The sequence below is a fragment of the Neovison vison genome, chromosome 6 (genome assembly GCF_020171115.1).
Source record: "Neovison vison isolate M4711 chromosome 6, ASM_NN_V1, whole genome shotgun sequence".
In the NCBI taxonomy this organism is placed as follows: Eukaryota; Metazoa; Chordata; class Mammalia; order Carnivora; family Mustelidae; genus Neogale; species Neogale vison.
In genome coordinates, this window is record NC_058096.1 from 156,838,039 (window position 1) to 156,854,255 (window position 16,217).

The window sequence follows — 16,217 nt, forward strand, 5'->3', positions numbered from 1 at the left end:
CTATGATGAAGATGATTAGACCATAGGTTTCTTGTGAGGATTAAAGGTTACAACGTAAAGCAATTAGAGAAGAATCTGGCGCCATGTCATTAAGTGCTCTGTAGTGTTAGCGATTTTTCCTTCCTCGTATTTTATCTTGATGGAATATAAACTTCGGACTGCTGAATGCCTGCAGACAGAGTAAAGGTATGTTTTAGGCACTCCCACCCAATGGATTTTGTTCGTTTTGCAGCACCCAGGTGGGCTTTAACAGGAGGGTTTTCTAACAGCCGAAGTGTCAGTGTTGTTTTGATTGCTTCATGGGTCCACACCCCTACCCAGGAATACCTATTATAAAGTCATTCTGTATAATCCCCTGCACCTCTGACCCTAACTGGTGGAACTAGGTCAACTGGAATCTTTCCAGGGACTGTGGATCTGGAAGTCTCTCTAGGTGGCAAAGCTGTGACATAGAAAACTCGGCACTATCTGTAGCTTTGTTTCCTGCTAAGTGGACAAAGGACCTGATGCATCTTGCACCGTGGAGGAAGCTGAGACATAAGTGAAGGGCTAGTGCTGCAATGTTGTGATCCCAGCTGCCAAGGCTCCTGAAGCCCCTCCACAGCTTGCCTTTACTCAAAGCTTGGTTGCCCCAGGATCTTTCCAGTAAAACCCCCTTTTTGTTTAAAGGTTTCTGTCATTTGCAACCAAGAGTCCCTATAAATACAACCAGACAACACTGGCACATCTGTAAGTTTCAATTTACAGAATTTACTAATACATTCATCACTTAAGATTTATTTCTCAAGGCCCTCCTAAATGCCGTGTGCTGTGTTAAACACCAGAATGAGGTAAGTGGTAGGTGGCTTTTCCTCATCCAGACCCATACTTGGACACAACATGAACCCCACACTTGGCCCCAAGATGTCAAGAACTGCAAGGGCTGCCTGACTTAGGACAGGGTACCTCCCTCCCGAGTGAAGGAATTGGACCAGTAGTTTCTAAACTGTAATTGGCGGGGGTGGGCATCCATAGTGTTCCACAGGGGCACGTGAGATTTAAGGGCAGGGATGGGAGGGCAGACTTAATGGCCCCTGAACCCTTTTCTACTTGCTCACTTGAGCAAGCCTGTTTTTCTAAAATCAGCTTCTTTCTTTGATGAACCAATTCCTTTGCTGAGGGGAAAGTGTGACCATAATGACCTCTCTGGTCCAACCTTCCAGCATTTCTAGTTCTGAGATCCTCTTTCAATGTTAGCCTTCCTTTCCTTCTCTGCACTTATCATTAGGGGCACTCACTAACAAAAGGTGAAGTCTAAATCTGAGAGAGCAAAATGGGTCATAAGCTGGGACCACTGGTTCCTAAATAAAGGGTCCCTCAGTCAAAAATCATTCTCTAAGAGTTCCAAACAGGTTTGTTTAATTTTCATATTAAAGCATGAAGAAAAAGGCATTAACCGTACCAGAAGGATCCAAAGCTGGTATTTCTCCACTTGGCAGATAAAAGTCACAGGCCAAAAAAATCTGTTACTGCAGGAAGCAGTGACTTCTGGGGCTTTCTGGTTTTGTTAGGCAGTAGAGACTCATTATTTCATTAACAGGGAACCATGTTTTCACCTAGTGAGGTTAAGTCAGGAATTCCTAAACATGAGACTGGGCTTTGTTGATTCAGATCTAGGGTGGTGCCCCATAAACTATTATTTTTTTAAAAAAGATTTTATTTATTTATTTGACAGAGAGAGATCACAAGTAGGCAGAGAGGCAGGCAGAGAGAGAGAGGAGGAAGCAGGCTTCCCGCTGAGCAGAGCCCGATGCAGGACTCGATCCCAGGACCCTGAGATCATGACCTGAGCCGAAGGCAGCAGCTTAACCCACTGAGCCACCCAGGCGCCCCAACTATTATTTTTTTATGGATGACCCTGATACTCAGCCGTGCTTAGAAATGACAGAGCCTGTATTCTGCAGTAGTCCTGAATAAAACTTATTTTCCAGGCTTCTCTACTCCACTTACAAAAATACTACTCAGGGGGCGCCTGGGTGGCTCAAGGGGTTAAGCCTCTGCCTTCGGCTCAGGTCATGATCTCAGGGTCCTGGGGTCATGCTCTGCGTTTCCCCCACCCCCACTGCCTGCCTGTCTGCCTACTTGTGATCTCTGTCTCTGTGTCAAATAAATAAATAAAATCTTTAAAAAAAAAATATTACTCAGGGTTGTCTGCAAAGTATAGGACTGGGGTCGGGGAGGGAGGTGCAAAAATCTTGGAGATTTGGAAAATATACCCCTACCCTGCAGGAACTTACCCCAAGTTCCAGAACAGTCCACTTAGGAGAAACCCCATATTTCCAACTAGGTCCTGAGCTTCTGAAGGGAAGAAATAAAGGCCTGTGCTGAGCTCCAGTCCACAGAACCATGGTGGACTAGGCACTCAACCATTAACAACTCCATGTGTACAAAGCAGGAACTCACAGCCCTGTAAGTGAGAGAGCACCACTGTATTGATTTCTAATTCCCATGAAAAGAAACCTCAATCCCCCACCATGTGATTAAGAGAGACACAGGTTAGTTTTATTATTATTATTTTATTTTCATATACAAAAAGATAAAACTTGAAATAGCTCTAGATTTTTCCTCCTATTCTGTTGGGGTGTGGCTGCTTCTTCACACAGGGGGGAAAAAAACTACATTCACATCGGTTTATTTGAGGACCCAGTGCAGAGTTCAGGCAGCAAAACCCCAACTTAGCAGATCTAATTTCAAACTTGACACTCATTTCTAAAATTACCACAGTAAAAAGGAACAAAGATCCACTGCAAATGAATGAACTATGATACAATGTTCTTTCCAAAATGTCTTCATTTTGCAACTGTAATTACATGGATGTCTGCTTTAGGCCATTTTAGATGTGTGCATGTATATAATATATATAAGTATGTGTGTGTGTGTGGGTGTGCGCGCGCGCGCGTGCGCGAGATCAATCAGTACACTTCAAATCCAGACAGGGTAACAGCAACACGCTTAACTGTGTGTGTGTGTGTGTGTATATATATTTCTTTAACATGATACTTTAGTATAACTTTTGTTAATTCAGTAGTACAAGCTATTTCTGTTCTACAAAATTTTTATTTTATAGCTACAAGGGTGAAAAGCGACCTATTACATTTACATCTCACATATCCTGGTATACAAACAGTACTTACTGAATTTGAGCCAAAAACCAGAAGTCTTTATTTTTAGCACTTGAAGAGCTTCCTCACTTCTACAGCCTTAAGTCATATACTAGTCACATTTCCAGAGTTTGTAATTACTCATTGCTTTAAACCGCAAGAAACAGGTGAATCCAGACTTTTAATTACAATTGTTATATACAAGTTAGATAACACAGCTCAGTAAGACTTCGCTATCCATCCTAAACCCGACACACACATTCTCCACTAAGTTAGACAAGCCTTAGGGGTTTCCTTCTTTTCCTTACACGTAATGTACAAATTTAGAAGTAGCTGGTAAAACTGATACATAAAGATGGCAAATGAGAGGTGACATTTTCTGTTGGTTCCAAAATTGGTCCTGCAAATTTTGTATTCTGCTGTGTTCTTTAACTGTGTGTCTGTTACATGGAGAAGCTCTTCACAAGAATTGACATCAAACTCAATGTATAAGTTAAATTTACAGTACTGTAAAGTTACTCAGATTTAAGGACAAATGTGGAAAAATATTAACAGGTGAAAAATTCGGCCTTTTGACGCTACCACTAAGATCATGTCAAATTCATAAGCAGATTCTTTTGTACAGTTGAAAAATGGCATTGTGTGGATTTGTGGCATGGAACTGAAATCTACAGGTATGCTTCTATTCTGCGGTAACCCTCACCCTCAGTTCTTAAGTACCACTCAATTTTCTTTGCATTTTTACAGAATTCTAGAAAAAAGTGGGGGGAGGGAGCTGCTGGCATTTTAACAATCCCTCCAACTCACAGGAGGTCTTAATACTTCCAGATGAGGTTTCCTAAGAATCTCTATATGATCACTGGCTCTCAGACAGCCTTTGACAGTGACTTGGACACTTTCCAAATCAAAACCCCAGTGTTGCCTAATATTTCCTACTCTCATCTCTGTCGTTGCTGGTAACATTTGAATGAGCGCATTTTTCCCTTAATGGAGAAATTATTTGGCTAAACATACACTTAGCTTGTGGCAGTGCTCTGAGAAAACCCCACTTGGGCTAAAGCACTTGCAGGGACTGCAGTCAACAGTCCACTGATCAGGGCAGAGATCAAACACTTCGAGGGCTGACCAGAACCCACTGGGAACACACTGACCTTAGCATCCCATGGTCAGCAGGACAGCCCAGGCAGGCAGCCTATGCTCATACGGCTGAGTTACCACTTTCAATCTTGGTCTGCCATCTATGCCCCAGAGACAAAAATTCAGATGTGGTGACTGCTGGTTAATTAAACTTTTCGAATTGGTAAAAAAGGCTCTTTAAAAATATATATATATATTTATTTAAAATACATCAAAATGACAAACAGCCATATCCCACAAGGCCTAATTTCACAGCAACATATGCTACAGACATCTTCCCAAAATGCACAGTGGTGAATGGTGGGGTTTTTTTAATCCTGCCATTTAAAGGAATGTTCTACATTTGAGTTTTAATGACTGGAAATGTATTACAAAGAGGTCGTCTTTGGAACTAATTTGTGTGCAAGACCAGCCAATTGAATCACTTTACCTATTCAGACACGTGAATACTGAAAATGGCAGAATTCAAAGAGGAACCCAGGAAGCACCATTCAGATGACACTCTAGACCCATCCCACCACAGTGCAATGAAGAGCTTGCCAGAAGCCCCTTTTTCAGTCCTTGGGAAGAGTTTAACTTTAAAACAAGTGCGTGCCCATACTCAGCAGGGTTCCTACATGTGTATGTTACAAGCCTGCAGTATCAAGAGGACCCAGATGGTGACATGGTTCAACATGAGGTCTGAGGTAACTGGTTCTTCAAATACCTGGAGCACAGAACTGCATCCAGAAATTACAGCTGGGAGTAAGGAAAAAGGTGGGGTTTCGGGCTAGAAAAGACCAGTAGAAAAAAAAGCTTACAGCAGTTGCTTTTGAGGGGAGGCAGGTGACAAAAACAAAGGCACAACAGAATTACATTCCAAGACACGTGGCTGGAGAGCAGAGAAACGTTCTTACACAGGGAGCAGGGAAAGGAACGACGGGTTAGTTCCTGGACTGCTACTAGACCTGCTGAAACTAAATGTACTCCAATTATAAAAGGGGTAAAGTGTAAAACTTCACTATGAACCAGACTGAATAAAAAGCACATCTGGCTTAAAACGACACATCAGGGATTCTCCTGACAAAACCATCCCAACCAGTGTACTTCTGGGCGCAGCAGCCTGGGTTAGGGGACACGTCTTCAGCTGGGCCTCAGGACTGACAATGACGATACAGAGAATGAGCTTCATTATTCACCTTCCCTGTATCCCCACCCAAAAGGCTCACCCAAATAACCATCCACTCTCTACCCCAAAATAAAAAGGCTAACATGAAGACCGCCTCCCATCCCCTGGCGGCCATGCTGACTTTTGCAGGAAGAGCAGGAAGGGCTATGTGATGGCTGGAAGATGCTCTCTGGTATGGGGCTCTGAGCTTCCTCAGAGGGCTCCCAGTTGTGACTTGCTACCTGAAAGCAGGGAGCTGCCCCCAAGCACTCTCATATCCAAGAGGCCCTGACCAGAGCAGACACAAAGTGCCTGACAGCTCGCCATTTCACCTGATCACTGTGTCCACACACACCCTCCTTTTCTGAATAATACGTCAACCAGAAATTCTGTCCTGAAAACTGGAAAATTTGGTCCTAGATAATTCAGTTTTGTGGATTCCTCAAATCACCAATCTCCCAGTTCAAATGTTTATATAGCCTGAATCTTACTCATCCCAACCCGCCCCAATCCACACTCCCGCTTAGTTTCTGTTTCTCAAAACACCCTCAGACAACTACATCCTATGGCAGGAACTCACAAACTCATTTCTAACCTCAGAATCCTTTGTTCAGAAGAAATCTCAGGAGGAAGCACAAATGTAAAACACACCGCAGGCTCTTCCTGCTGCTCCGCAGCCCCTTGCCTCCCAATCTGCAGGGAGCGGAGCTGGAGCATCACTGTCCCACCCAGCCGCAAGTGGAGTTCTGGCCAAACGGGACCCATAAGGGCCTGCAGTCTGCCAGTGTATCACGGGAATCCATATGAGCACTAGGTAAAAGCTCCACACCACTCACACTCCAGTGTACATTGATCCTGAAAGGTAAAGCTCCTTACTCTGATTACAAAATCATTCTCATTAAAACTCACTAGACTTTATAAAAATAATCTGTGGTATAAAACAATCTCCACACTGTGCAGAAGAATCTGTCAGGTGATAAAACTAAATATATATGTAGAGCTATAGATTTTTTTAAAGTAAAATTTCAAGTGTCATATCTCTATTATAGAACCTATTCTTTTATTTACAATGCTACCTAACAACATTCCAATGCAAACGTGATTGGGAGAAACAGACAATGATCCCATGCCCAACCAACAGCAGAAATTCCCAGGACTTAAGACAGAACATATCCATTTGTTAAAACAAAACAAAAAAATAAAAATAAAAATAAAACCCATCCTCATCTGCCTAAAAAGCATTAGCTAATAATGGGTCATACTTTTCATAACTGTGAGCTCAAAAATGTAAACTTTGCAAATAAATGTAACACTTTCCCACAGATGCCCAGAGAGCCCATGTTTGAATAATCCATTGCATACACACGTATGCCCGAGGGTATACTTCTCTGGAGTCCTGTGGTGGGTGTGCAGTGGCTCTCAGAATTGCATAGGCCCCGGACAGTCCAAAGATCCTCCCGGATAGGAACGGCAGCACAGGGCCCATCACCACACACTGGCATTTAGAGACTACGCATTTTAATTCATGAGGAAAAACCACTTGTATGATCTCTACAAGCTGCCATAGGAGCAAATAAAGGATCACTGGTTTTGGCACTACAGGGATACGTGGAGTACCACAATCAAAAAGTCCGGCTTCTTTCACACCCGGAAGATAAAGTCACAAAAATTTAAAAGCTTGGTAAAACTTAAACAGTGATAAATCATTTAAATTCAAAATCTTGTCCAAACCAAAGTTTACAATGGACCCCAAATGAATATAAAATAGAAATATTAAAAATATCCCTCTAGATAATTTGGACTTTTATTTGATGAGTTTATGGATCTCTTGTACCCACTGTTCTTAAAATGTAGCTGAGTCAACTGAATTAATTTCCAAGGGAGGGGCATTTTAAACTTCAATTTCTTTTTGCTACAAAACTAAATCATTACTTTAAAAAACTTGTCCAAGCCTTCTAAAGGTTTGGGATACATTCATAGGTGGACTGCTGGTTACAAATCAACTACCAGGAATCTTATTTAAATAACTATGCATATAACCCTGAATTCATGAAATCTAGACTGAGAAGATAAACAGTTCATCAACTGAATTACTGGGCCTGTTTCTTTACCTAAAACATTACTGTGAACACCTAGAAGCTACTGACTAATCTATTAGTTCAGCTTTTATAAACACCCATTAACTAAAGAATTCATGGCACCCAAATGAGGAGAAAAAACTACCTTGTCCTCTTTCCCTTGTGGCTGCTCACCCTAGATGGGAGGTGGAGAGAGCAGATGAGCCAACTCACTGCACTTCTTAGAAAGCTGTGGTCTAGTGAGCCCCTGAAATGTGAACCGGGCCTGGCCATATCGCCAAAGATAGACCATTAAGAACCCAACAAGCTACTGAAATAGCTGGGACTGACTGACAATCTGAGTTAGCTATAAGAAAATGCTCTCTAATTCAGATACCTATCTAGTGAGCCAAGTTCTGAGGAATGACACTTGGCTGTTCGACTTCTAGTACCAATTCCAAACAATGACACACATTTGCTTACCATATTGCTAAAAACCACCAAACCCTTGTATTACCGGTATGTGCTGGGAACTTTACATGGCACCCTAATAAAGGGCAAAATTCCACTTGCAAGAGGGCCACCCAGTCCTCCCACTCCAGATGGAATAGCCACCTCCCTACCCTCATGGCTCAGAGCATCGGTGCCATATGACAGGCTTTCTGAGCCACACACACATAGGTGTTGGGGTTGCCACCAAAGCAACACCACACACACAGTTCAAGCACTCAGTGCAGAGTGTCAGGGTAGCAGGAAGCAAGAAGGTGGCAACCGGAGAGAAAGGTGACAGACCAGAAAGGTGCTGGGTCACCTGCTTTGCTTTCTAAAGCATGACATGACAAGCCATGACAGGAAGACTGGCCTGGCCCCTAGGGTCAATGAAGAACTAGCTCGGTGGCCTGGAGGAGAAATTTTGAACTGGGCTGAGAACAAGTGAGTGGGGGGCTCAAGCCACTTGAAGATGATCAAAGCTAAACACGATCTCTCTTGTTCTGCACATATGCCCAAGTCCAGACAGGAGGAATTCTGAGTCAGGAGCAGCTGGCATACATGGGGAACCCCACCCCAGGCAGCCCTGATCCCCCTGGGCACCTACACCTATAGAGCCATGTTGAACAATGAAGGACAAGCTGGCCATGTTCAACAGTGAAGGCCAATGATGAGCCAATGATACTCACCACTTCCCTTCACAGCCAGGTCTCCCTTCCTCCTAAGAACACTCCACCTACAGCCCTCACCCTGAGTAACTCACTCAAAGGACTCCTGGGAGGGACCAACAATCCCAGGAGAAAACGTGGCTGATGCAAGCCCCTAAGGACCATGTCCAGGGCCTCCGCTGGCCCATCAAGAGTTCCTTACAGGGCAGTGTGACACAGTGGCCTCTGTACCACTCATTTCCTCCTCTTGTTGCTCATTTCTGTCTTTCTCTGGCTTGGGATGTCTTCCCAGTGATCATGGACATTTTCAAACAGAACACATTCTTTCCCAAAGCCCAGCCCACAGCCAGGAGCCTGTGTGGATGGAAGAACACCAGAAAGGAAGGAGCAAGGATCCTTGGCCACTTCCCTTTCCTGACTTGGCCACCCTCTCACCCTAGGTGGGGCAGCCTCCCCCACAGGCAGGCAAAATGATGTGTCAGATTCCTACAAGTCTTCCACAAGAGCTTGTGGGGGTGGGGGTGGGGGTGGGGAGTAGTTCTCTGAGCTCTCCAGAAGCAGACAATACATGAAATTTTTGTGGAAAAGAGCACAGACAGAGGCCCTATAACCCAAAAAAGCCTACCAGTGCTCTAAATGGTTCACTCCCCAAAGAATACATGACAGCACAAAGACACTTTATCTGAGGGAAAAGACCCACCCAGGCTCCCAAGGGCATGCCCTAGAAAAAGATTACCCACCTTTTTCTGCCATCAACAGCATTCAAGGATACTGCCTGATGGGTGCACTTTACACCACAGCATAAGGGAAAGGCAGCCTGAAGCCCAAAGAACTAGTGCTCCCAGACTCCCCTTTCCTCAGCCACACCACACAGGAACCACCTCCAGACATTCTGGTGCCAAGGCCCCAAGGCCACCACGGCAGCTGAGCACAGGGTTGGCAAAGAGGGAATTCACCCAGATAAAAGGCATGTAGGCCAACGGGAAGGCCTGCCCTGTTGGTACTGATAGCTGACCAGCAAGGCCCACACCAAGGCCACAGCTCAACCCTCCACAGCCAGGCCAAACACGTCAAGCCAAAATTGTTACAACAATCAAGCCAAAAGAAAAATCACCCAGAGGAAATCTAAAACCAGATGGAGAGGCAGGGGTTTAGTGTTCCACACTGGGTAGGATGAGGGATCTGGTCATTCCTATGGTGAATCAGCTACATCTGTTAGTGGTTTATTTGTCGCTGAGGGTGAAAAGCAGAGGCCAGAGAAGTAGAGATGCACTGCCTGAGGTGAAAGCTAAAGAAATTAGATATGGCACTTTTCAATAAATATTTTAAAGCTTCTTAAAGAAACAAGTGGAAAAGAAAAGCAACTGCTGTAAGGCCTGTTTTGCTGTTAAAAATTATTCCGAGGGAAGAAAAATACCACAGCACAAAATAGTTAAAAAAAAAAAAAAAAGACAACACAACTTACAAAACAAACACCACACACACACACACACCTGTCCCTGTAACCACCTTGACCAGCTCAGAGCTTGACCCATGAAGCAAAAACAGAGCTCTGAGAGGGACACACACTCACCTCCCACAGCACCCTGTGCCCAAACACAGAGAAAAAGGGACACAGCCAAGTGGCAGGTCCGATGCACATGGCATGCCAAGTAGGGAGTGTGCGCGCTCAGACTGTGACTCCAGGGCACTCGCCACTCTGGACACACCACTCTATCATAGACTGTCCCAAGTCACGGTGTGGACTCACAGAGACTCTACTGGCCTCCTCCACGACTGCTGCTGCTCAAGGAAAATCACCTCAAGCACACCTAAGGGCCACAGTCTAACCAAGTTAAAGTGGGGTTACCTGTCATTCTGAACACCGACCAACCACGCTGAGGGAAATATCTGAACCTCCATTCAAGTCAAGAGGAGGCACCCCTCTCCCCTTCTCACCCAGGTCAACCTCTCCCCATTGCTCACCAACTCACCTACCCTCAAAATGAAAGAGATCCAGTTTTTAAATAAAAGTCTCAAGAAACCAGAGGGAAATACCTTCACAAACAAGAGTGATGAATGCCCAGACGGCCCAGACAGCCAATCTACAGTTGATGACAATTATTTACAAGGGGACGTTATCAAACAAAAATGGTAGCACTCTCTAGAAGACTCACACTTTTTTTCTTTTTCTCTATTTCTTTTAAACTTTGTCATAAAAGCCAACTTACATTAAAATATACTTACTACAAGACAACACAACTAATAAAATATATAATAAAACTTACACAAGTAGAAAATTCTGAGGTATTTCTGGTTTGAGGTGGTCTGTGGTCGTGAAGTTTTAATTCTTTTACTTTTCAAAATTTAAACCTCGGAAGCCACATCGCAAAGCATGTGTGTATATGTGGATGTGTGTTTCGTTTTTAAAAAAATTTGCATGTTTCATAAATTAAAAAAATTCAAATGTTGAAACAGCAGCATAAGAACATTCACTGACTAGAGCAAGGTTATGGCATAATAGAGAAACAGTTTTTAGAATATGCACCTCTTTGAGGGGTCTGGAGAAAGCCGTGTGCATGAGACACGTGAAGGGACAGCAGTGTCACCACACAAGGCAGAGCCAGCGCCGCAGGATGCTCTGGTCTCCCAGGCAGGCTGCAGCGGCCCCGCCCAGGGAGCCCTCTTGCTCTGGCTGTGCCAGGCGCCCGGTGGGCATTTCCCTGACCTGTGCCAGGAGGAAGCAACGTGTTTGAACTCTTTCCTCCGTTACAGATATTTACAGCATTGTCTTATGAAAAACACAGTCACTAAAACATGATGACTTCTACCCTTGCCTAACCTTAAAATGAGGGCAGAGAAAACATTCTGTCCAATGCCCAAGCCCAAGTCAGTGGGAAGAAACTGGTCAGGGCCAAAAGATGAGTCAGAGCCACACCTGCCTTCAGACTTTCTCCAAACCCCTTCTCGCGTTAATGCTCGGCCTCCACACGGTCCTTCCCCTCGATTCTTGGTTACCTGAGAAGTAGCCTCCTAGCAAAGGATGTTGCTCCGAATGTGCCCGAGTCCAGTGTAGCTCTGTTCCAAACCCCATCCCCAGTTCTGTCCTCCCCTTCCAACTCTGGTCCAAACCATCCTCGTTGTCATCCCCATTTTTCCTCGGTCAGGACAACACCCGTTAATCCGTGAAAGACACATCTGCTGTTTCTTAAACTCACTGTCTAAAAAGGGAGAAAAACAATAAGGGCGAGGATGGGGGGGAGAGGGCAGGGGGAAATTCCTCCTCTGAGGAAGGTATGTTCTTAATGTAACAGTCTTCAAAGGTTTCTCTAGGTAGAGTTTGCAGCATTGAGTTTTCTAAGACAGGAGATGGGTTTCTTTGTGTCACAGATTCTTAGACAACAAACAAAGAGAAAGCGGGAAAAATGAACCCCAAGGGACAGGAGGTGGCTGAGGCTCTTCAGCATGGCGCTGGTTCCGCATTCACAGCTCAGCACCTCAACGCCTGCTGACGCGTCCGCTGTTTGCGATACAGTAGAGCAGTGTGCTGGTAAAAACTGATCCAATCCAAAAAATAATATTAATAATAATAATTATAATAATTATAATAATAATAAAAAGTCAAGGTAAAATAGCAGCTGCATTTCATGTGTTTGTTGGTGTTACGGGATTTCCAAAACAAAACACAACTTTTTTTCCTTTCCTCTTCAGATCCACTCGTGTCCTGGGCTTATTAGATGCTCGACTCCTTAGGGGGCAGGTCCACATTGGTGACGGAGGTCACCAGGGAGACAAGACAGTCCGAGGTAGTGCCATTGACCGACCTCCGAATCAGGGACACCCGCTCCTCCACGCAGCCCGCAGACAGGCGAGCCTCTGCATCGTGGTCCCAGCACTCCTCGATGGTCACGCAGAGCTGGGCCAGGCCCTGCACATTGGTGCAGAGAGGGAAACGGGAAAAGACAGCATGGTCAGTGGCCCTCAGCAGACAAGCATGGGGGACAGGTGAACTTGAGGATGTACCTGAGGATCAGGCAGAGCCCACTGGTCCCAACCCCAGCAGCCCGTCAGCTAGCAGAGGCCTAGGGGACCTTGCAGGAATCAGGACGCCTTCCCTCCCAGCAGTTACCATCCTGAGCCTGCTGGCCTCCCTCCACAGCCTCAGCACAGGAAGGGGACAGGGCAGGTAATGCAGGCCGCTCCAGGGGCAGACCCAGCTGCTTGCCTTGGGGCAGTGACATTCAAACATCTTACGTGAATCTCAAATCATGCAGGGGCCCACTGTGCACAGCTTCAGTTACAGTGGCAACCACAGAGTGCTTCACCCCACCCATCCCACTCCCCACAACCCCCAGGGCCCCTCCCAAGAATCTGGGGCACATGGCCTGACAACCTCCACTGGCACACACACAGTGGAGCCAGGAAAGGCCAATGCCCATATCCAAGGCATCTCTGGCCTGCTCAGCACCAGATCACACCGAGATCTCTCTGCACCTTGCGCTCTCATCAGGGAACTGGCCTGGCCGCCAGTTCTGCCTTGTAAGACTGAGAAGTCTGAGGCATAAGGGACAGACTCTGGCCCAGCCTGTATGTCCCCGTGTCTCAGTTTTCTCCATCAGCAGCCCCAGATTCCAGAGAGCAGCACTGCAACTGAACTTGGCCCCTGATGGCATGTATGGGAGACTGCCAGCCTCCAGTGGCCCCAAGGCTGTCCGGTGTCTGAAAGAACCGGGAGGTGTACGACAGGGAGAGCCTCAATGGAGCTGAAGGCAACTGGTAAACAGTTTACGTGCAGAGGTCTTTTGTATAATATCCCCACACTGGAGAGGACAAGATGCTACATGGCTTGGTCCTTTGCCCAGAAAGAAAAGGAAGGCAGAGAACAGATAATATTTCATAAGAGGTAACCCATACTAAGCATTTATGTGATAGCTGTCCTGCCAAGTAATTTATAATTACCAGTTAAATGTATTACTACCCTGAGGAGACAAAGGCTCAGAGAAATAAAGCAATCTGCCAGAAGCCACACAGCTATCGATGGGAAGATCCAGGATTCAAACCCAGACGGGTCAGGCCCAGGGCCAGTGGGCTCTCATCCACAAATGGTCTACAGAGAGGCCACATGGGCCTTGAATGAACAGACCGACAGGCCCCATCACTCCAGGCCCAACTGCAGAGCCACCTCCCTTCCAAGCCAGAACCTCTCCAGACACACTCCTGATGGAAGGGAGACAATGCACTAAGTGGCCTCTGACCCACAGGAGAGGAGGAAACGGTCCTGCTGCCTGAGGCATCCTCGTCCTCCTAGATGGGCCTCCCTCTCACCTGCCCTACACGGTCCCCTGCCACCCAGGCCGCTCACCGGGTGCTTCAACCAGTGATCCTTAATGGCAGGCCGCATCTTCTTGTGCACGACAACCTCTTGCAGCTCCTCCAGGGACGGGTGCTGGCCGATCTCTTCCTCGAAGGGCAGCATGTACTCATCCACAGGGCCTGGGGGAACAGAGAGCCCAGCAGGGTCACCCCGAGGGCTCGTGGCCCCTGAGCCCACAGCCCGGAAACTCGGGGCTGCCACCTCACTCACCATCCGCAGCCTTGCAGCGGGACACGAGCTCCCACAGCACCAGCCCCATGGCGTACATGTCAATACGCAGGAAGGCGTCTCTCTGGAAGTTGATGGCTCCCTCCAGCACCTCAGGGGCCATGTACCGCCGCGTGCCCACCTACACAAGAACAGGGCAGGGGGCCCATCATAACCACGGCACATGAGAGCCCCGCCCGAGCCCACTAGACGGGGCTAGGACGACAGCACTCAGAGGACACCGCTGGGGACGACAGCCCTTGCCTCAGCACACTCATGGGGAGCTCACGAGAGGTCACAGTGTACATACAACACGCCAAGGAGAACTGAAAAATACCATACACTCAACATGACAGGACTCTCACATGGAACTGCTACCTACTTCCTCGAAACACAAGCACTGTGAGGGGCTACCCACTTGGTGTGCATTTTCCTGAGACTAAGATCAAAAACAGAGGGGCTGAAAAATACTTAAAAATATTGACAATTGTTCTAAGAGGACTTCTTCAGGCTTAACTTTTAGGTACGTTTTCTAGGTTTTTGGTTTGGATTCTTAGTCGAGTTCCTTCTATATTATATTGCTTTACAATTCTGCTGAAAGGGAAAAGAGAGACTGAGTACCGACCCCACTGGGAAAGCTGGTTCTGACTGACTGACCTTCAGGGCTGTGCTACCCTCCAGGGCTGGCCTGCCCCACAGGGAAAACAAGTTTTGCTCTCGGAGTTCCCGGACAGCTCTGAGCTCACAGCAACCCTTGCCCCTGTGTCTTGCCAGTTGGGCCCCAGAAGGGCAGTGTCCACCCCTGTGCCAGCCCGCCTCCTGCACCCCTGCAGCTCATTACCTGCCCATGAGTGTCCCCTGGAGGTTTTCCTGGCTCAAACCGAACAGCCAGACCAAAGTCAGCCAGCACGGCTGTGAGGTCACTCTTGAGCAATACATTCTTGCTTTTGAAGTCCCTGAGGAGACAAGTGGACTGAGATGAAGAGGAATACTATGCTTCCTGCTCCTGGCTTCCCACCTTGACCCTGAGATACTGGAGCCTGTGCCTTCTAGCCCCCAGAGACTCAGACCAGGCCATTGTACCCTATCTGGGAGCAGGGCCTACACCAGGGTGGGGTTCTATGAGGCTGCACAGGTGGGCTGCTTTGGGACACCCTTCCACCCCTCACCCCCCTCAATGTCAGAATCGCTCAATACATTTCTGCCACAGCTGTCAAAGCAACACCGATCACAATGGCTGGGCAGACCCCATTCTAGTCCCCATAGTATCAAAGGCTAGCATCTGCGTTCTCGGAGGGGCTAAGGTCAGGCCTATTGGCCTGGATGAAGGCTTCTGGGGAAAAATGTCCACAAGCTGGGATGGGAGTGACACAAAGAATGAACCTGCCCGGGTTTCTGCACAAGCCTGAGGGGCTCGTGTCAGGGTAGAGCCGGGGGCTGGCAGTGCGCGTTCAGCTCCACCTTGTGCTAACAGGGGTGCGTGCGCTCCTCGGTCTCCCCAGTGCCTATGTCAGTCTTGTTGTGAGGAATGAAGCTCACATGCTCAGGACCACCCAGCTCACTTACTGAGCACTACCATTAGGTCAAACCATATGGAAGAGTCAACATTCAACTATTTTTGACCTACAAAAATCAAAATTTCACACTGTCAGCGTTAAACGTCATTGATGTTATTACCATGAGGGGCCCCTGAGCTTTGAGTCCTGGAACCCAAGACTCTTTTCCCTCCCTCGTAGGCACAGAGCTACCCTATACCAAGTCTGACGGACAACCTCTCAGTTTCTCTGCACTACTGTCCCTGCTCTGTACGATGGAGCTGAGAAACACCCTCATCTCACAGACAACAAGTGTCTGTGAGATACTAAGACAAACCTGGCCTTGTGTTTCTGAGCGTTCAGAGCAGTGCCAGCACTGAGTGAGGACTGTGATGACCAGTCACTACGGCGGTCCTCAAGGGGTAGCCCCAGAACCCCAAAGAGTCCCTGACACTGTTTCAGGGGAACTGCAAGACCAGAATTC

General features: G+C 46.9%; 1 protein-coding gene across 1 annotated transcript in view; it reads right to left on the reverse strand.

Annotated features, from left to right (window-relative positions):
- Positions 1 to 2,535: 2,535 nt before the first annotated feature.
- ACVR2B (activin A receptor type 2B) overlaps positions 2,536 to 16,217 on the reverse strand; it is a 40,381-nt gene continuing 26,699 nt past the window's right edge. The window contains exons 8-11 of the mRNA XM_044252666.1: positions 15,040 to 15,154; positions 14,202 to 14,340; positions 13,980 to 14,110; positions 2,536 to 12,545 (exon numbers count right to left, since the gene is read on the reverse strand). Of these exons, the coding sequence (XP_044108601.1) occupies positions 12,351 to 12,545; positions 13,980 to 14,110; positions 14,202 to 14,340; positions 15,040 to 15,154 (580 nt within the window). The 3' untranslated portion in view covers positions 2,536 to 12,350. The remainder of the gene's footprint in view (positions 12,546 to 13,979; positions 14,111 to 14,201; positions 14,341 to 15,039; positions 15,155 to 16,217) is intronic.